Here is a 22,748-nt window from a genome sequence, read left to right as displayed (position 1 = left end):
CCCTTGGTGAATCCATGCTGACTGTTCCTGATCACTTTCCTCTCATGTAAGTGCTTCAGGATTGATTCTTTGAGGACCTGCTCCATGATTTTTCCAGGGACTGAGGTGAGGCTGACTGGCCTGTAGTTCCCAGGATCCTCCTTCTTCCCTTTTTTAAAGATTGGCACTACATTAGCCTTTTTCCAGTCATCCGGGACTTCCCCCGTTCGCCACGAGTTTTCAAAGATAATGGCCAAGGGCTCTGCAATCACAGCCGCCAATTCCTTCAGCACTCTCGGATGTAACTCGTCCGGCCCCATGGACTTGTGCACGTCCAGCTTTTCTAAATAGTCCCTAACCACCTCTATCTCCACAGAGGGCTGGCCATCTCTTCCCCATTCTGTGATGCCCAGCGCAGCAGTCTGGGAGCTGACCTTGTTAGTGAAAACAGAGGCAAAAAAAGCATTGAGTACATTAGCTTTTTCCACATCCTCTGTCACTAGGTTGCCTCCCTCATTCAGTAAGGGGCCCACACTTTCCTTGGCTTTCTTCTTGTTGCCAACATACCTGAAGAAAACCTTCTTGTTACTCTTGACATCTCTTGCTAGCTGCAGCTCCAGGTGCGATTTGGCCCTCCTGATATCTTTCCTACATGCCCGAGCAATATTTTTATACTCTTCCCTGGTCATATGTCCAACCTTCCACTTCTTGTAAGCTTCTTTTTTATGTTTAAGATCCGCTAGGATTTCACCATTAAGCCAAGCTGTCATTCAAGGATGAAAGATAACAGGCCAAATAATTTTTATTTTGTTAAAAAATTCTTCTTGGATGCTTTTCAAAATCATAAAAAATTCAGGAAGGAACACGCTTCTTGCTAAGGTAAGAGCACCTTCATGTTTTGGCTATAAATCTTTTAGATATGAGAGAGGACCCAATCATGTAAGATTTAAAGTCACGTGACATTTTTACAGCTCCGTTTTAAGAGCAAAAATAATTAAACCTTTCACAATTCCCTCAGAGGATGGGCATATAGGCTTGTTTGGTCATATTGGTAGATCAAAATTCACCCGCCAGAGCCCACTCCTCATTTACAGTTAACGTGTGTCATAATATAATCCTAAAATCACGCATTAAATCTCTTTGTTTTGAGGAAAATCCAGTAAACTAATAAATGTTTTTGGTTTTATGGTGCTCTACAGGCTAAATTATACCAGACATAACTAGGAAACTCCACCATCTTCAGATTATTCCATCAGGGACATGTGCTGGCCCACTTACGGATAACAGAGTTGCACAGGTGTCACAGAGCCTAATTCCTACCGAAGACCCTTTAATTACAGGTAGTATAAAAGCTTCCAGACTTGACTCTTAAAGCCTCAAATGAGTTTGCTGAGCTGGCAGTTAGATACCCCCTGTCCTCCCATCTTTTCATTAGAAAATTGAACAAATCTGATATTGAAAAGTCAGTGATACCTAGAGCTAGACTATCCAAAAAAACGCTTAGTACTAAGTAGCTCCTATGTAAATTAAAAAGAGCTGCTGGTAGCTGAGCCCTATTGAGAACCTAGTGTATAGCGAGAATGGAACCTCACAATGCCATTGTTCCTACATCACTTTTTATGATAAAATGGCATTTAAACGACACATTTATGATCAGAAGAGTTTCTTGGGCTGGAAGGTTCAATCAGTTTAAAGTACAAGGCACTAGCTGACAAGGTGTTTTTAATAAAGGCCCTTTGACTCCAAACTTGTTTCCCATCTTGGTCAGCCAGTGCCCAATCCACTAAGCTTCCAAGCATGTTGTCAAGCCCATTTTTTTCCTCCTTGGAGAGTAAAGATTAAGGTACAGTATATGAAGAGGCTGAGGGGGTATTGACTGCTACAGCTCAGTAGTATTATGGATAGCTTATATTCTATATCTGAGGAATACATTTTTCTATCGTGTTATTCAATTATTGCAAAAAGTGCCTAGTTCAATGAATGTGTGCTTTTTTCACACATCAAAAAATGTGTATTGATTTTACATCACAAAAGTGATTACAGAAAGAGTGCAGGATCGGCCATGTTATTTGACAATGGCATTGTGGGAAACAGTGTTCCATTCTAAAATGTCTTGCCACAAACTGTATGCATGGAGGCACACAGGCATTATCATGATGCAACAAACCAGTCTACCATGCTATCTTGTCTGACCATGGCAAATACTGTTCTCTTTAGAAAGAGGAATGAATGCTGTGTACCAACATCCTGAGCCCTGCAATATTATGCTTTGGAGTGTGGGTGACTTCCTATTCCCGCTACATATTATTCTCAAGTCAATAGTTCACTTGATGAAGTTAGCCCTTTTCTGTTCAAAGGCTATTTGTGAGCAGACAGACATTTCCATTTATCTGGATTTTTTCATCGTTTCTTCCCCAGTAAAATGTGTTAGGGTCACAAGTCACATGGCATTTTTACAGTTCCCTAATTGATTAAGTAACTTGTGATGAGGATTGAAGAAGCTAGTGGTGTTTTAAATCTCTTAGGTAGAATGGCTAAAGGAGAAGGAAATATAACCATTTCCTTGCTAGAAAGCATAGGCATTACCAGAAGCAACATTCCTAGGGTAAAATTATTGATTTTCACTACAAAAGGTTTTTCCCCCCTGCTCTCCTGCTGGTAATAGCTCACCTTACCTGATCACTCTCGTTACAGTGTGTATGGTAACACCCATTGTTTCATGTTCTCTGTGTATATAAATCTCCCCACTATATTTTCCACTGAATGCATCCGATGAAGTGAGCTGTAGCTCACGAAAGCTTATGCTCAAATAAATTTGTTAGTCTCTAAGGTGCCACAAGTCCTCCTTTCTTTTTGCGGATACAGACTAACATGGCTACTACTCTGATTTCTAGGGTAATTAGGCTTAGATGACATTTACTTGCTAGTTGTGAAGTTTAGGTTTACTTTTTTTCTCATGACATTCAAATAATTGCTTGAGTGGTTCTAGGCACAAAGGTTACCATCACATGCTTATCTGGATTGTTTAACTGCATGAGATAGGGACTTGGGGAACACTGTCTCATTCCTGGCTGTCCCCCCGAGGATCTCATCTATAGATGTACTATAACTATGCTCTGTGCAGATATTCTAGCACATAAGCTTAAAATTCATTGAGTATTTATATAGGTACAGTAATTCCTTACTTAACACTGTCCCGGTGAACGTTTCATTGTTACGTTGCTGATCAATTAGGGAACATGCTTGTTTAAAGTTGCGCAGTGCTCCCTTATAAGGTCGTTTGGCAGCTGCCTGCTTTGTCCACTGCTTGCAGGATTCTCTGGAAGAGCAGCCCCTCCTTGTGGGGACTAGAACCGGGGGGCCAACAGCCCCCCCATCTGCTCCCCTAAATTTCCTGTAAGGTATGTGGCTTGGCAGCTTTTGATGTTTGAAATTTTGTAGTACTTTATTGTCAGCAGCAGTTCAGGTGGCCCTTCCCCCACTGCCATGCTGCTCCTGCCCTGCCCTCTGCCTTGGAGCTGCTCCCGAGAGCTTCCTGCTTGGTGGGGAGACGGGGGGCAGAGCGGTGCTGATGTCAGGATGTCCCCCTATTCCTGCCCCCCCCGTAACCCCTCTCCACAAAGTGGAGGAAGGGACAGTCACAGGGCTCGGGGACATAAGCGGGGGAGCGGAGAGCTTGCAGGAAGCTATTGGTTCCTGTCTGAACGGGCTGATCTGCTTAAAAGGGCAACGTACTTGAAGTGCAGTCAGTGTACTTAAAGGGGCAATGCAAGTCTCTCCCACTCTCTTACTCATGCACGCACCCCACAGCACTTTGGAAAGTCAGCACCAGTGCAGCTGTGCATGCACTGTCAGGAGGAGGGATTGGTGCGCTCCAGCTGGATAGCATGGGATCATCATCATGTTCAGTTTTTGCAGGGAAGTGTTTGCAGCTACTGCCCTGCATCTATTGTGTTTCCTCCCTCCTGCCTCAGTCCATGCTGCCTTGTAGAGTGTGAGGCTACATTAACAGCAGCATATTAACCCTTGAGGGCTCAGCCAAGTGCTAGTTCATCATTTAGCAGCAAGGCATTCCCTGGGAAATATTCCACCCTTTTACTCCACCACCTCAACCAAGCTTTACAATCATTCATTGCTGTGTACAATATTAAACTGTTTGTTTAAAATTGTTTAAAACTTATAATGTATATGTATATAATGTCTTTTCTCTGGCAAAAACAATTTCCTTGGAACCTAACCCCCCCCCCATTTACATTAGTTCTTATAGGGAAATTTGATTCGCTTAACATCATTTTGCATAAAGTCGCATTTTTCAGGAACATAACTACAATGTTAAGTGAGGAGTTAAATACAGTAAACTCAGTGACCTGGATAGTTGCTTAAGATGAACAGAAAAGGCTGCAAACACAACCAAAGAAAGTTCTTTTGTAAATTTAAGCACGTTCTTTTTCTATACTAAATAGTCATCTAGCTCTACTAATAATTTCTTTAGGAAGTTTTGAATTTCAGCTTCTGTCTGACCTTTTTGAAGTTAGGAAAACAAAACTGAACTCCACAGGCAATGATTTAATAAATGTCTTATATAAAAGAGCATCTAAATTTCTGTATTGTTCTCCTCCGTTATTAATACAGCCTCCACAGGGAGGTGAAAACTAATTTACATGCCCCATGCGCCTATTATTAGTTTCAACTGTGCCTTGCATTTGTCTATATTAAGTTTTGTTACCCAATGTGCGCGCGCACACCCACCCACACTTACTTTACCTACCTTTTGGAAGCACTGCTAAAAGATTAGCATCAATGTCCTTTGTGCTATTAGCAAGTTCTTCTTTATCCTCAAATGAAAATTCTTTCTGAAAACTGAAAATAATATCTGGTTTACCGAGCTGCGAACACTTCAGGTACAGATCAAATTAAGCCAAGATATACAGAGATTTACTTCACGATACCTTAACATACAGATACAAAGAAGAGTATTTGCCATGATTTCAGGAGACACAGAAACAAGGCCAGACTCCCATTAATGGGACAATTAATGAAAGTAGTACAGTAAACAGAAGCAATGTAAGTGCTACATTAGGTTTATAATAATATAAGTAGTAAACCTATGAAAGAGTAAAGAAACTTAAACCAATGCCAGGCTTTACTGAATTTGGAAGAGTTAGTTGCAACAGATAGTAGCCCATTCTGCATTAAATTATTATTTATATTAGGGCTGTCGATTAATCACAGTTAACTCACGCGATTAACTCAAAAAAATAAAGTGTGGTTAAAAAATTAATCAAGCTTAATAGCAGTTTTAATTGCAATGTTAGACTACCAATTGAAATTTATTAAATATTTTGGATGTTTTTCTACATTTTCAAATATACTGATTTCAATTACAACACAGAATACAAAGTGTACAGTGCTCACTTTATATTATTATTTTTATTATAAATATTTGCACTATAAAAATGATAAAAGAAATAGTATTTTGCAATTCACTTCATGCAAGTACTGTAATGCACTCTCTTTATCATGAAAGTGCAACTTACAAATGTTGATTTTTTTTTTAAACACAACTGCACACAAAAATAAAACAATGTAAAAATTTAGAGCCTACAAGTCCATTCAGTCCTACTTCTCGTTCAGCCAATCACTAAGACAAACAAGTTTGTTTACATTTACGGGAGATAATGCTACGCACTTCTTATTTACAATGTCACCAGAAAGTGAGAACAGGCATTCGTATGGGACTTTTGGAGTCAGCATTGCAAGGTATCTACATTCCAGATATGCTAAAAACATTTGTATGCCCCTTCATGCTTCGACCACCATTCCAGAGGACATGTTTCCATGCTGATGATGCTCATTAAAAAAATGTGTTAATTAAATTTGTTACTGAACTCCTTGGGGAAGAAGTGTATGTCTCCGGCTCTCTTTTACCCACATTCTGCCATCTATTTCATGTTGTAGTCGTCTCAGATGACGACTCTGCACATGTTCATTTTAAAAACACTTTCGCTGAAGATTTGACAAAATGCAAAGAAGGTACCAATGTGAGATTTCTAAAGACAGCTATAGCACTCGACCCAAGGTTTAAGAATCTGAAGTGTCTTCCAAAATCTGAAAGGGATGAGGTGTAGAGCTTGCTTTCAGAAGTCTTAAAAGTGCAACACTCCGATGCAGAAACTACAGAACCTGAACCCCCCAAAAGAAAATCAACCTTCTGCTGGTGACATTTGACTCAGATGATGAAAATGAACATGTGTTGGTCCGCAGTGCTTTGGATTGTTATTGAACAGACCTGTCATCAGCATGGATGCATGTCCTCTGAAACGGTGGTTGAAGCATGAAGGGACATATGAATCTTTAGCACATCTGGCATTAGGGTGACCAGACAGCAAGGGTGAAAAATTGAGACAGGGTGGGGGTAATAGGCGCCTATATAAGAAAAAGCTCCGAATATCAGGACATCTGGTCACCCTATCTGGCATGTAAACATCTTGCGACGCTGGCTACAACAGTGCCATGCGAACACCTGTTCTCACTTTCAAGTGACACTGTGGACAAAAAGTGGGCAGCATTATCTCCTGTAAATATAAACAAACTTGTTTGTCTGAGCGATTGGCTGAACAAGAAGTAGGACTGAGTGGACTGTAGGCGCTAAAGTTTTGCATTGTTTTATTTTTGAATGCAGGGGGTTTTTTGGTACATAATTCTACATTTGTAAGTTTAACTTTCATGATAAAAAGAGATTGCACTACAGTACTTGTATTAGGTGAATTGAAAAATACTATTTATTTTGTTTTTTACAGTGCAAATATTTTTAATCAAAAATAGATAAAGTGAGCACTCTACACTTTGTATACTGTGTTGTAATTGATATCAATATATTTGAAAATGTGGAAAACATCCAAAAATATCTAAAGAAATATTATTCTATTATTTAACAGTGCGATTAATCACAATTAAATTTTTTTTATCGCACGATTAATCACGATTAATTTTTTTAATCTCTTAACAGTCCTAATTTATATCTGAAATAGTCTCGGTGAAACCATTCCTTATAAATACTTTAATGTTAACATTTCACACAACGTTGCAGGTTATATTTATCTTTTCGGTACTATGACACATTCCAAACAGAACACCCTTGGTACAATTAACGTGACATTTATGATACAGACACACATACATCTATGTATGTGTGTACATATCATGGCTTTTAGAACAGCAGGCCATCCAGCACCTTTCATTGTTTAAGAAAAAAAAAAAAGGCTCAACTGTCCACTTACGTGAGAAAAATATTTCTTGAAATTCAACTGTTTAGCATTTTTTGAGATTGTTATGTAAAATACAGGTGTTATACCGTATAGACATAGAATACCAGGGTTGGAAGGGACCTCAGGAGGTCATCTAGTCCAACCCCCTGCTCAAAGCAGGACCAGTCCCCAATTAAATCATCCCAGCCAGGGCTTTGTCTTCAGTTGGCACCGAGATCCCTTATGTTAAGTTAGGAAGAGTCTATTGAGGGTATGCCTACACTAGAACCGCTACAGCAGCACAGCTGTAACGTAGGCACTTACGTCAGTGATGGAAGGGGTTCTCCCATCACCATACTAACTCCACCTCTCTGAGAAGTGGTAGCTGGGTCGACAGAAGATCTTGCAGCGTCTATACTGTGGTTTAGGTTGGCTTAATTACATCGCACATGGCCAAGCCACAGAAGACTCAGAGATGGAAGTCAGGAGAAGATGCCGGGGCTGGGCCTGGCCATTGCTGAACCAAGGAAGTGACCACTAGATGTGTGCACGAGAGGCAAAGTCTCCCACAATGACACAAGTAGGCACGAGGGGTTTTCCCTACAAGTGAGGATGAAATTACTATATATACTGGCTGGACAAGTTGTGTTAACTGCTAAAGAAAGCTAATAGCAAGTTGAATGCTCAGATTCCCATTAACTTGTTGATAACAGAAATCTGTACCTCAGCATGGAATAAAACAATTTAATGGCTCAAAAACCATACTGTGGCCATCAGCAAATGGGGTAAGTCTGGCTTTCATTTTAGGCTGCCAGAGGCTAAGAAAAGCCCACTGCACATTTCCATGTATCCAGTGTTGCCAAACTCTCCTGATGTGTCATTTTCATTAAGCCACAGATCCTAGCATTGCTTGATTACAAGAGAATCCCTGCTTTCATTTAAAAAGTTCCTAGCCCTCATGATTGTGGGGAAAACCTTGAAAATATGAACAATATTGGCTCAAAATTTATAAACGTAAATGAACTCAAAATTAGTTACTTAAAAATCTGATTACTTAAACTAAGCTTTGGGTGTCAGCCTGACTCATGACTTTTGAATCCCTGGGTCCGTGGTTCTCAACCAGGGGTACACGTACTCCTGGGGGTACACATAGATCTTCCATGGGGTACATCACCTCATCTAGGTATTTGCCTAGTTTTACAATAGGCTACATAAAAAGCACTAGCAAAGTCAGTACAAACTAAAATTTAATACAATGACTTGTTTATGCTGCTCTATATACCATATACAGAAATGTAAGTACAATATTTATATTCCCATTGATTTATTTTATCATCATATGGCAAAAATGAGAAAATAAGCAATTTTTCAGTAATAGTGTGCTGTGACACTTTTGTATTTTTCCATCTGATTTTGTAAGCAAGTAGTTATTAAGTGAGGTGTAACTTGGGGGTACACAAGACAAATCAGACTCCTGAAAGGGGTACAGTAGTCTAGAAGGTTGAGAGCCATTGACATAGGGCTAGTAGTACCATTGACAACAGTGATTATGCTGCCATAGTGCATGTGAAATAACATTATACTCTGAGTTTAGTTCAATATAGACTCCTGACATAGGAAAGCATTTAAGCACATTTCAATTAAGCATGTCCTTACATCCCCCTTTGACTCAATGGGCGTAAGCCCTTGCCTATACTGGCCAATATATCTTCTGTGGGTTTTCTGCTTTTCCTCAGCCCCTCTCTCAAGGCCTCAAGATTTTTGTTGTTGTTTTAAAAGTCTTCTGCATGGGACCATGTGTGCTGTAAACTGGTGTGGCAGTATGCCAGTTAGGTAGCTTCAGTTCGCATAAAGAATTTTGAGGAAGGTTTAGTAGTAAGTTGCTGAGGGAGCTCTGCGAACATGTGTCCTGAATTCATCATGCTGCCATCTGACTAGTTTAAAAACATTTACTTAATCAAATCAATGCCTTGTACTGCTTTACCCAGACAGCATGTCTATACCGATAGTAAAAGGCAAAAAGGAAGATATTGCTCTTTAAAAACAATACAATTTATCCAAAGAATATGGTATAAAGAAATACAGTAGTCCTGAGAAAGCAGAGATGCATTTAGCACTTATCACAATGTGAGGGGCCTCTTACTGAAATCTGTGTGGATTTTTTGGTTGGCCCTTTCCCAATTCCAGGAGAAAGGAGAACGGTGAAAGAGGACTCAGGATCCTGAAACTGACAGTCCCCAGGGCTAATGCAGGAGGCCAGCATCCACGCCAATCGGATCAGCAGGGTGGGCAGGTCAATGAGGGAGTCAATAGCCCAGGGTCTTCCTCAGTGTGAGCTGGGGCTGCCAAGGCAGAATAAGATAGCCAGGGAGAGAGCAGCTGCTCAGAACACGGCTGAGGAGAGAGCAGCAGCAGACGGGGGACAGAGCGCTGGGGCGAGTCTCCTGCTCATGCAGCAGAGTCGTGTGCACTGGTTTAGGGAGAGAGGAAGAGATGGAGGGCATCAAGTGCCAGAGCCATAGGGGGACGTGGCCTGACAGTAGGGCAGAATGGGTTCTGTCACAGAGCCAAACCCCATCCTGGGGCAGTGCCACACCAGCAGCATCACAGCAGCACATCCAGGTCCAGGAAGACTTTGCTGGACTCGTAAATTTGTTGTTACTGTAAAGTTCATTGCATGTTAGAGACTGCTTTGACCCCCTACCCAAGCCATCTCCTCACAATGCTTCCAGTGTGTTCTTTAATCCCCAAAGAAACAGCTTTGGTGTAAATAAACTGTATATGTGTAAGTAAATGGCAGTGATTACGGGTTAACAGGGTAACAAGGGAGTTAGGAGTATCCTGGAGTAGAGGCACCCTCATCCCAGCCCAGAGTTTAGGGTTGCCAACAGGCCCTTATTACTAGGGACATCCCTTATTTCTTCATCTCTGTACAGCAAAATCGGGTGTTGTTGAGTGCTGCAAAAACAGCAAGAAATAGTCCTAGCAAATGTAGGTGAATACTGGTTAATAATTCTTAATAAATAATAAATAATAATAATAATATCGGAAGGTGGGGTGTGGGTGCTAAGAACGCAGTCCCTTATTTTTGAAATACATTGGCAATCCTTGCCCCATAGAGACTGAGGTAAACGTGAAGGAACGCCCGAGCTCAGTCCTCCTTGCATGGTGTGAGTCATGCTCATGCATAGCTGGGAGGGAAAGTCAAGGTGGGGAGGTACTGGGTGAAGTGAGTTGGGGAGGGACTGAGATCCTTTTGTTGCTTGGTTTAGCTGGGGTACTGCATACATACAGAAATTCCCCTCCTAGAGTGGGACAAATCCCCTCCTTATAACATTAAATACAAAATGTTTATTTGCAAGCGCAACTGAATTAAAAGTAGTGAGATTATGGTACCTAAGAACTATGGTTTAAGTACTGCAGGTCATGAGAGGCAAAGGTTTTAATAAGATGCTGACAATTCATTTATTTCTCACTGATTTTCTTTTTGTAGATGGGGAAAATATTTAGAAATTCCCTCCTTTGCTCCATTAGTTATTTTCTGCTGGAAGAGTTGTTGCAGCCCCAACATTAGCTGCTTCTGTTGGGTCAGATAATCTGTGGTCTCTTGATTTATACATAATCTAGTATTTAAAAAAAAAAATCTTTAAATTCCCTCCCCCTACTCCCACATTCTAGGAATATTCGTTCCTCATTCCAAAAAGCTAAAAAGGTAACTTAATATGATTAGATGCTGATTCTGGCAGCTGCACTAGAAACTTCTGTGTTGCTGTACTTTACTGTTAAACACTTCATTTTTTAGTATTAAAATGATTTATGGCACACACTCAGGATTTTTACTGTTTGCCTTTCTTGCATTTTTCTGGCTGAAGTTGAAAAAGTTATTTTATCACCTTCTCTTCTATTTTCTCCTTAACAAAGCCATTGTTAGATCTGGATTCTGCACAGGATTCAGAGAAAAGAAATGCATCCAACATCCTCAGCTGGAAGATGTCTTGTAATTATATTTCATGAAGCCTGATCAAGATCATGGGGTGCCACAAGCTCCTGTTTATTTCCAGACATGATAAAAAGTGTTGGAGTATTTTCCCCAGTGAAAAGTTTAATAAAAGAATAATCTTCAGGAATCCACACGAATCATGTCAAATGTGTCTGGTAGCATTTCCTAAGCTCCATATTTTAGTTTATTCCTCTAAATGCAATCACTTTTCTGTGCTGCATAAGAAGAGAATTTAATAATCAAACTAGCTGTACTGCTCTCCTCTGACAATTTTTGGACAGGCAGTTGTTTTTAGACAACCGGGATTAACATTTGAAAACTTTACCTGCCACTGTAGCATGTAATGTTTGAATTAGCTGCTCCATTAACCTAGTTACATATCCAGAAGCAAACAGCAATTTGACTCAAATCCCATCGGCTAGTGTTCAGCCACTGCTTCCTCCCATATACTATGGGATATTTTTCTTCAGGATTTAATATTATAACAGAAATACACCATCATAAAATAGATTTGCCACCCTACAAATTGGGCATACAGTTCTTGTTTCTCATTCTCTCCTTACATCATTTCCTCCACTTGTACTTTGAAAGGGAAAGATTTTGATATCACAGTTAAGTCCCTCTCCTTGATTGTGTTGATTTTGATTTCTCCTATGTCGCCCACTTTAAGGTTTTCCTATTCCCTTTTCCCCTACAACGCACAAAGAATGGGGGAGCCTGGAACAATAAAGGTGGAGAGAAAGAGCCACGAAAAAAAAAAGAGGTACTTGGTATATTAGAGTCCTGTTGAGCAAATGCTTAAATAAGTTACTCCAAGACAGCTAACTAATAGGCATTTAGAGCTTTGAATATCCAGGTCAGATACATAGCTTTTTGTCAAGTTGTTAAGGCAAAGAATAATTTTCAAAAATGTCAGAAGCAACACAGATTCAAATGGTTATTACAGGTTATAATCTTACTATCAAGAAACTGGACAGATAAAAGGAATTTTACAATGTTTTACCTTAATGCTCTCCTTCTTTGGAGTAGTTTTGAGGTTTTAAATCTGATTGAATTCTCTTTGTCAAAATCTATGAGAAAGGAAAAACACAGTAAAGAGGCCATGTATTAATATTTAAATGGCTGTATCATTATCTCAACTCTTTGATGTTGGAAACAGTAGTGTCTTAGATTCTATAGTTGAATGCATATGTACAGCTGCAGGCCTAAAATGGTGACAACTTAAAGTCTTGAGAAAAAGTACAGAGACCATATGTTCCAATAAGTTTTTAATATTGTTTGTGACAACTAAATATATATGGTTCAAGTCGTTTAAACACAAGAGACTGAGCCAGGAACTACTAAATTCTAACCCTGACTCTGGCTGCATCTTCCTCTGTGACTTTGGGCAAGTTACTTACTCAGTTTCCCTGACTGTAGAATGGACATATTTGCCTGCTTAATATGGGAGTATCGAGTTTAAGGTTTATAAAGTACTTTGAAGATGAAAAGGGTTACAAAAGCATATTGTAACAAACATGGGTTGGACCCTAGCATTATTATAAAAACTGCACATTCACTGCAAAAATCAGACATACCTAAGTAAATGTTTGATGCAACAATGTATTCTGATGGGTGACCAGATTTCCTGATTTTATAGGGACAGTCCCGATTTTGGAGGCTGTTTCTTATATAGGCACCTATTACCCCTCACCCCCATCCCGATTTTTCACACTTGCCCTCTGGTCACCCTATTCTGATGTCAGTAACAAACATTAGTAAAGGTTCCCCTAGTATCTGGCAACAACCAACAATCTTCGTGAATAAACTGGAAATATGTTTAGTCATTTCCATCCTTGGGTCTTGTTCACCGTGGGTGTAAAGCTGTGTTAGATATAATCCTGTTTAAACATTTATAGCTGGCAGGGTTCTCGCACAGAACTCCTAATATTGAAGAACCATTAGGGAGGTAAGCAGTCAATAGTGCAGTAAGGTTAGGAGACTGAGAAACATTCCAATCAGGGACATTGTGCTAGAAACCAGCTAGCAGATATTTAAACACAGATGAAGCTACTATGATTTTGCTCCTAGTGGGGAAACAGACTTTGGTCCCATCTGCACTGAAGTGAGTTGTGTCAGGGGACCAAGATACAGAATGGTTGTTCCTTGACATAACTGAGGGATTGTTGCATCTTGCAATGTAGACTGCTACATGACCAACACTTTAACATGATTTGAGGACAGGGTTAAAAGCTGGTTATGTGCCATCTACATTAAGACGGTACTGTTGTGTAACCATGTTGAGGTACAACAGGTTTGTAACCAGTACCTGACACAGCTATATATAAGCTTGATGGAACCTGTGATGTAACCAAGGGATATTGGTACAATAATGGTGTAATTAGGTTTAATGTAGCTGGTTACCAAGAGCTGCATTTTCAAAGGGTCTGATATCTGTACAACCTTTAAAAATTTGCTTGCTCATTCTCTCTTTCCACGCCTCAGAGATACATAGATTTAAATGGAGACCATTTAAATAGGATTATAAAAAGGCTAGAAAACATGTAAATCAACGACCTTTTTCTAGAATACTGAAATACACTGAAACAATTCAATATTTCAAGCAATCTTGTTAAGTAAACAGCATTCTTCTAGTATACATAGGCATTATCATCTTTCCTGTTATTTGTTGGCATTTTGTTTCTCTTTCCAACTAACTACATGGAAAATAAAGCTCAATCACACAGCAGAGACATTTTGTAAGACCAGTTACAAAGTGTTATAAGCAAAGATTTACGAATGGTTTACAAATCATAACACTAATAATTTTTAAAAAAATACTCCACAAGCATTTTCTAAAAAAGGCAGATTTATAATAATGTAAAAGCACAGCGGATAAAAATTCTCCACAAAAAATCCAACACAGTATGAGTTTGGTTAATCAAAACCAGGCATGCATAAAATTTATAACCATTCTAACAGTATATAACCCATCTTATACTATTTGGTACAAAAACAGCTGTCCACTACGAAAACCACATGTAGGCCACAGAAAAATTCCTTCCCACCACAGCCAAAAAAGGGAGAGAGCAGCTTTCACCATCTGAAATTTGAAGAAGGGGGAAGGGGCCGTGGCTCGCAGAGACGCATGACGGACTCTTTGTTACCCATGAAACACATTTATAACATTTAACATTTTTAAATTGCTGTTCACTTTATAGGGCAAATGCATGTGCTCCCACAAAAACTTGTTTCTGGTATACAGCTATGATATTTTATTGGTCTCCTTGCCTTGATTCATTCACATGTTGAAGACTTGTTAGAGTGTAATAAAGTAACTTACTGTCACAATCTACTAAACCTTAAAATTTAGTTATTAAAAAAGAATTGAAAGAATGGCAAAAAAGGCTCCTTTCAGGAGAACTTAAGGAGTCCACAGAAAAATCATTTTAAGGTGGCTCTTTCAATGGTTAATCTAAAAATGTACACAGTCTAGTATGCTAAAGAGAAATCACTACAAATGTAACAATATTGTGTTCCCTCAACAGTCACAGGAAGATTATAAACACATTTATAGTCCTATCAGAAATAATGTTAAGTATTTGTATTTACAATTCAGAGTATATTTACCTCGGTGTTAAATTATGAACTTGCTTCTGAGTTTAACTATTCAATATATTTCCACTCAATCTTAAAAATAGTGGTTAAAAACAAAAGCGGTTAAAATATATTCAGTTAGAATACTGAATTAGGAAACCTGGACACTCTATTGTTACTCAGTACATTTGAAGGCCTTAATTCAACTGCAAGCTAAGCTAATTAGAAGATCCATCTAATCGGATTTTTGAAAAGTGACCTTTGAGGAAATTATAAAATAGACTAGATGCCAAACTGAGTAGTAATTATTAAAGTACCAAATGCTTCTATGTAAGGACAAATAGTATGCATATATATATACACATTAAAAAAAAAGGGTGGGTGGGAGAAGAGAAATCTACTGCATTCTTCTCTATCCACTTTGAACTCTTACCTTGCTCCTCAGAGTATTTAACATTTCCCAAATAGCTGGAGATCCAAGGATTTCTGAACATGGTTGCACAAACAAAGGATTCAGCAATGAGAAACTACAATGGGAGCTAATTCTCAACCAGCCACAGCCCTAGGCCCGTCTAAGCAATACTGTGTAGAGATTTTTCATAGCACAGGACTGAAGCTGTCAGGCTACCGCGTCCCAGGGAGTATAGTAAATGCATAGCAATAGGCTGCAAAGTAGAGCAGCTCAAGCCCAGTAATCAGATTACAAGCGAAATTAGGCACATGAATGCTAAAACAAATTGGACAATGGTGATTGGGAGCTTTATAATATTACTACTTCAAAGCTCTAGCCAAATCACAAATTATATTCTAGCAAGAAGATATTGTAGAAACCCAATATTCTTTACAGGAAAATAAATTTCTCTCCAAAAGACAAGTAATTCCTTCTTATCTCTAATCAGAATAAACTGCAAAGAATGCTTAAGCACAAAGTAAAGCACAGCAACTGGGCTGTCAAAAGACTGACTTTTAATCATGTCATTATGCTTAACATTTTGCCCATCCGATAGGCCAAAAAGGAATGTTTAAGCAGCCAAGATTTATGGGTAACATATGAACAAAATTACTGGTTGGAGAAGGGGAGTTAAGAACAGATACCCGGACACTCATTTTAATTTGAGACAGGTGGTGTAGAACTGTCAGACAATTTATCTAACAAGTATAGCATAGGTGCCACGTTTATTTTAAACTAGTTTTTATAGGGTTTGGATTCACTGTGGACTTCAAGAATGAGAATTTCAGGAACCTTTATATTCCATTCTAAAAATCTGGAAGCACTTTTTCAGAATGGTGCAATAACTGTTTTACAAAGCAGACCTGTTTGATCATCTCAGGAGTAAAATGAAGTAACCAAAAGAACAAAGAGGTGTTAAATATGGCTGTGACAGAAAAATTCATGCACAAACCCAAAACAGCCAAAGGCAATTATTGTATAACTAGTACTCTCCTTCCCCCTCCTCCTCCACTCAGAACCACTTAAATGATTAAATACCAGTAGAAGACTAAATAGCAGTCAGGAGTGTTAGATTTACAAAACACTAGCTTATGGGTGTGCAGGTGTAGAGCCACTGCCTACTTAGGCTGTACGTTCCTTGGGGCAGGAAATGTGCTAAATTATGCACCTGTATGGTGTCTCATACAATGGGGACCTAATCCATCATACGGGTCTCTATACACTACCCCAATACAAACATAGGAAAGATGCTATTTTGGATTTAACGTTAGGAGACAGCTAAGTTAAAATATCCATTCAAAAGAAAAGAAAATGTTAATTTCAGCCAGTTTACCAGGAAGCAGTATGTATGCCTGCCAGGTTGTTTGAAGTGGATTGCTTTTATTTTCTTTGGTTTTTAGGAGTAATTTATGACTCGATTTAGGGGGGGAAAAGCCTATTCCTTCTTCCAGTTTCCTTAAACAGCCTGTAGTATGTTCAATACAGGAGACCGGATCTGGGTTCCAGAGGTATAGCCAGACATCTCCTGGTTACCAGGTCTACTTGTTGCAATTTTGGGGGGTACAGTGGGGTGGGGAGGTAGGCTACGGCCATTATCTCTAAAAAGGACCCACCTTCTTTGTGATAGGCCCAAATGCCTTATCCCTATAAGTTGAAGGCATCTTGTACTCCTTCACTCACCCTCTATGTAAGTCTCCTCTGGGACTTTAGCCAAAATCTTGCTTGTGGTAGAGATACAATGAGCAGGAAAAAAGTGTATGTAGTTTTGGAAGAACATCATAACTTCAAAACACCCCTCTATGAACTTAGTAATTTTAAATGAATTCTTACTCAGTGTTCAAATGCTACTTATAGGATGTGTAAATAAGCCTGAGTTTCCAGAACAGCTGCCAATTCCACTGTGAAAGCAGAACTTATGACAGACACTACTGTGGGTCGGACTTCCTCTCCTCGCGTTCAGGGCTGACAGTTCAAGAATGCAGGGGGTAGCACATGAGTGTAAAGATAACTAGTATGAAGGGCTTAAGTTGGGGGGGGGGGAGGGAATGGATGAACTGCTACAGAGAATATCCATATCTGATTTTTTCCAAATGATCATTTGGTCGAGAGTTCAGCATCAAGCTCTCTTCACCTGAAACTGGAATTATTCGCCAAGTGCTGCTCTGTGCAGGATAGCCATGAATACACCCCATCTGATCTTAGCACTGAATACTACTTCTAACACAGCATTCTGTGACCCTACATTACTGTCAGACCACGCTCGGATAATGGGTCTGTTCCGGTCCTTCAGAATTAGTTCTGTTGGAGGCAGAGGATTAAAATACAATAGCAGTGTGGTGCCACACAGAGACGGGGAATTTGGACACATACTTCCATCTTCAAGAGTTTCTCCATCCTTTATATAATGAGCAAGTCTACCCTCTCCCCAATACACACAATTTGACCTGACCTTTTTGGCAAAACCTAGTTTCATAGGGCCCATGGGGTCAGCACAGTGACGAGACTGCTGTTACACTAAAACCAGTCCCGTGAGAAGACCCATCAATTTGGCATTAAAAAACAGAAAAATCCCAAACCTTTTATACATGAAAATGTGTGAGTTAGCAAGAAGAAGATGATAAAATGAAAGTATCAGCCGGTTCAGTTTTCTATTGCATGTCTGCTTAGAAGCTGCTGCCATTTCCTAGGATGGAATCTTTTCCATGGAGAGGGAGATCTCCAAATATTTCAAGGTGGCCATTCTGTCCTTTAGAATGATCTAGTGACAAGAGCAGAAGCATGTCCATCTCGGTGATATAGCAAGGCTATGTTATAGGTCTGCCGTTGCCCATCCCATCCCCCAGACCAATTTTAAATGTCAGATGCCTCTAACATATGAGCACAGCTGGAAGTTAAAATTGCAGTTAATGAAAAAATTAGGTTAAGCATACATTTCTAATCAAAAACAGACTGCCCACAAAAGATCTGTTGGCAGCTGAAGATTGTTCTGTAACTTCCCTCAGGAACTGTGGCAAAATGTCATCATTTTGTTTGGGGACACCGACAAAGCTGGAGCTCAGACTGCTTGTAAGCTGCTCTCAACATACAATACAGCTTTGTCCAGGAGTCAGCCCACCCCCACTCACGACATTTTAAAAAAGATTAAATTTTGAGTTTTAGTTCTTGGGAGTTTGTTTTCAAGCCTGTCTGCAAATGGCATCTTAGATGGTGCCACAATCACAAGACTTGGGGGACTGTGGCCACATGCAACAAGAACAAAACAAAACAAAATCATACAAATTCAGGACAAAGTTCGCATTTTTTCCTAATGGTTCCAGAAAGAAAGAAAGAAAAATGAACTACCACAACACAGCCCACAAAATAAAGTTATATAAAATTAAAGTATTTGTCCTGTGGTACGTTCAACAGAAAATGATGATCCACACTATGTTCAAGCAAGACTGCACACAGTTTTTTAAATACAATATATTGTGTGTTGATGACATCAGTCAACCTCACATACACTCTCATCACCCCCTCCCCCTATGTATATTTGCAAGTGGTATTCTCATTTTCCTTAGTGAAAGTAATTTATGCAGGATTTCTAATCTGGGATAAAATCTCCGGACATGAGATCATCCCTTGAGTGGGGAGTATGTTTAATCCTTTTCACTTTCCTTTTATCACTTCTATTGTTGTGCAGTAAGTTCCAGAATCCTATGTTTCTGTGTAATTATTATATAATTATTGTGCAAACAGGTTTGTGCTCTTTGGTTAGTATCGCTATTTTGGACAAGTCTTCAGATAAATAGAACTCTGCATTGCATCACCTGTGTCAGGTAGTTTAAAATAGGTCACATGGGAAGAGATCAAAAACAAAGTTAGTGGTCATAACACAAGAACTAGGGGCCACCAAATGAAATTAATAGGCAGAAGGTTTAAAACAAACAAAAGGAAGTATGGCCATTCTTATGGTCAGTAAAATGGCACTCTGAGTACTGAGCTATCTGCTGTAAAATGCCAGATGTGTTGAAAAGGTGCCCATCCACCTGTTCTATATACTTACACATGAATTCTCACTTAGGAAAAAGAACCAGTACTTCTGTATGCACCCCAAGAATCTAGATACTCTTTGCATTACTGTTTCAGTAAGCAAAGAACAAAAGAAGTGACATTTCTTGAAAAAGGCACCAATTTTAACACGTCTCCTGAAAAAGATTATCTATTGCTTCCAAGAGCAGTAAGTTTTAAGAAAGATGGAGGCATGGAGGGATTTATTCCAGCATTCACGTAATGCATGTCAATATTCACTAGACTGTATGTCAAGCCTATAGCATGATTTAAGGTCAATACTTAAAAAAAAAAAAAAAAAAAAAAAAAAAAGTATTACGCATCCATGTAAGTTCTGGCTCATGTCAGAGAAGCCCATTTCCCCATCCCAGTGATCTACTGTAGCATATAGGGGTATCAGCAAGACACAGAATTGACCCAAATAAAATCAGACTTACCTGAAATGCTCCTGAATCTATAATACAGCTTCAGAGTTCATAAAGAATTCTTTTAAGTTAATAATTCTAACACTATTTTAAACAGAGGAACTGTATCAATACACAGTAAAACCAATTCAAGTCCTATTACATTCCTTTCTGTGCTAGTGTTAGGTTTATTGTTCTAGAAGTATACAGTACATCTTTTCTAGACCCTTCTTTGTTAGGCATCCCCAGGAAAATAATCTCCTGTTTACTCTCTCAAGACTGCAGTACATTTGAAACTGATTTTTTTAATTATGTACACCACTGTTTGAAAATGAACACATTGAAATATGCATTATAGACCTATTTGCATGTACATTGGGTATGGTTTCATTCATTTGATTAGGGTGACCTAGCACCATTTGTTAATAGAGCAGTCAATACTTAGTGTAGTCCTAACAGAATCTACGTATTCTATTATACCAAGAACCCCTTAACCTTCTGAAAGCTGATATGGACAAACTGCAGTGTCTAGACACCATCTTTGATTCCCTCTGTGAGTGAATGAAAATCAGAAGTCTGTATACAGTGTGATGGTCTCAGGATATTTAAGAGACAAAGGTAGATGAGGTAATATTCTTTTATTGGGCCAACTTCTCTTGGTGAAAGAGACAACAGGAGTTGGTCCAATAAGAGATATTACTTCCTCTACCTTGTCTCTCTATTCAGAAGTCTGAGGCTTTTAAAGCAAAGATGGCTTGTAGAGTCTTTGAAGTAAGTCGACATGTAACTCATTACAATACTGAATTACTGCAATCCATTAAATTAGCAATTTTGCCAAAAATCTTCACACCCACGTTGAATTTTAGCTATGCATAACATTAAAGATTTTAAAAAATAGGAGATAAAGCCATACCTAATTTAAATTAAAATCTTGTGCGGTTTTGGATATCAGTAGTTCATGAAGCATGAAGTCAAAACCAGGTTAAAGATATATCAACATGAGAAATCACCAGTGGCTGAAATGTATTAAAACCACATTTCTCCTGTTACAGTATACAAAAAGGAGGCAATTGTGAACCAGAGTTTTGCCTTGTCCATGAAATTCCATTGCTGTAAGCTTGCAAGCTTCTGGATGTTGTTCACAATAAAGTGCTTGTCCTCCAGAGGCTTTTAATTTTTTTGTTCAAACAGGTTAAGTAATTTAAACTCACCTCCAATTCAAAATCCTCCTCTTTCTCTAAACAGCTACGTTCCGAGACGCTCTCAGTCTCCTGTCACATAACTGCTTGTGCAGGCAGGTCTGCCACATTTAGTCATAGCATTGTAAAAACATCTGTTTTCCCCCCTACTTGCTCAACAAGAAGATTCACCTCTTACTTAACTCTGAGGTGAACTGGATCTCTTCTTTTAGGGTTGCCAACCCTCCAGGATTGTTCTAGACTCTCCAGAAATTAAAGATTAATCTTTAAATAAAGATTAAGTCATGTGATGAATTCTCCAGGAATAGGCAACCTTACTTCTCCTGGAATTGAACAAGGACTTGCCTAGTCAGTATTCAGAGGCATTGCTTGCAAAAACCCTGCCATCCTGACAAGCTTTGTCAGTGAGGGAGTGCCAGCCTCCTTCCTATAAACTGTTTCCTCTCCACCTTCCCATACTTACATTCACTTCAGTCTCCTCCCAACTACAAGATGATCCTCCTGAGTGGAATTCTGTTAACTCTAGGCCAGGGGTGGCCAACCTGAACCTGAGAAGGAGCCAGAATTTACCAATGTACATTGCCAAAGAGCCACAGTAATACATCAGCAGCCCCCCATCAGCTCCCCTTCGACCCGCTCCCAGCGCCTTCCACCCACCGCAGCTCTGCTGATCAGCGCCTCCCCCTCCCTCTCAATCAGCTGTTTTGTGGCGTGCAGGAAGCTCGGGGAGGGAGATGGGGACGAGTGAGGGCATGGCCCCATGGCAGAGCCAGGGGTTAAGCAGTGAGCACCAGTGGCACACTGGAAAGTTGGCGCCTGTAGCTGCAGCCCCGGAGTCAGTGCCTATACAAGGAGCAGCATATGAACTTCTGAAGAGCCACATGTGGCGCCGGAGTCACAGGTTGACCACCCCCGCTCTAAGCAGTCTGGTTGGCAGACAAATGGAAAATGGTCCTGTGCAGCTAAGCCAGGACAAAGAGCTCAGTTAGACTACTCTACAATATAAGAGTGTATTCTAATGCAAAGATCAGGACTCGCCCAAGGAAGAGTCGACCAGCTGCAAGAAAGCCTTCAAAACAAAGATATTTGATTGCTAAAGGAAAACATCAATTCTGTTTACCACTACAGCACTGTCCCCATTTCACAAGCTACACCATGACTAGTTACTTAGAAATATAATGGTCATTTCCAAGCCTTGCGATGAGGCAGACACTAAGTCATAAGGGAGCCTATGACACTATAAAAAGCTATAATGTTTAAACAGAATATTTAACATTAACTGCTATTTTTTCTTAGTGCTGGCTTCACACTACATTTTGTTCTTTCTCTAGGTTGTCACATTGTTGGGGTGACATCTCAGGAGTTTTCACTATGACAACTGTCTAGAATGCCAGCCCTAGGGCAGCCCAATTGTAAATGTTCTGGTAAGTTATTGCTCATTCATGGTGACAAGTGTATTTCAGTCTGATGTCACATTCTGAAGTTCTGAGCAAAATGCATTAAGAATATATGAAAAGGGAACTGGCCAGCACAGTGACCAGAGGGGAAGCTGCCATAGTGACCTGGGTTGAATGGCTAAAAGCAAGATCGCTCCCTTAGTCCCCTTTAGTGCATATTGCAAATATACCAGACAGTCTCCAGTGTACTCAAGAGAGGAACAAGCTACTAACAGTGGGGCTGACAAGAGGGGAGGAAAGAGGTGTGTATGTGTAATTGTTTTGCTATTCCCTCTCTTTCACACAGGATAAATTCACTCTTTCAGCCAGTAAACAGTCTTCTGAGAAGGGAAATGAAACTGCATGTCTGCTGTGCTAAAAGAACATTACCTGAAGACACAAAGTC

General features: G+C 39.6%; 1 protein-coding gene across 12 annotated transcripts in view; it reads right to left on the bottom strand.

Moving 5' to 3' along the window:
* The window catches only part of SVIL (supervillin), a 236,771-nt gene that overhangs the window by 81,830 nt on the left and 132,193 nt on the right, over positions 1–22,748 (bottom strand). For 11 of the 12 annotated variants that reach the window (XM_074946163.1, XM_074946164.1, XM_074946165.1 and 8 more), the window contains 2 exons: positions 12,230–12,296; positions 4,748–4,839 (listed from right to left, as the gene is read on the bottom strand). In XM_074946163.1, the coding sequence (XP_074802264.1) occupies positions 4,748–4,839; positions 12,230–12,296 (159 nt within the window). Of the gene's footprint in view, positions 1–4,747; positions 4,840–12,229; positions 12,297–15,235; positions 15,297–22,748 lie in introns of those variants that run through there. The other variant, XM_074946160.1, reaches the window with a different exon arrangement.

The sequence above is a fragment of the Natator depressus genome, chromosome 2 (assembly GCF_965152275.1).
Source record: "Natator depressus isolate rNatDep1 chromosome 2, rNatDep2.hap1, whole genome shotgun sequence".
Taxonomy (NCBI): Eukaryota; Metazoa; Chordata; order Testudines; family Cheloniidae; genus Natator; species Natator depressus.
The sequence above is the reverse complement of the archived record's forward strand: the minus strand, read 5'-3'. Positions and strand labels throughout refer to the sequence as shown.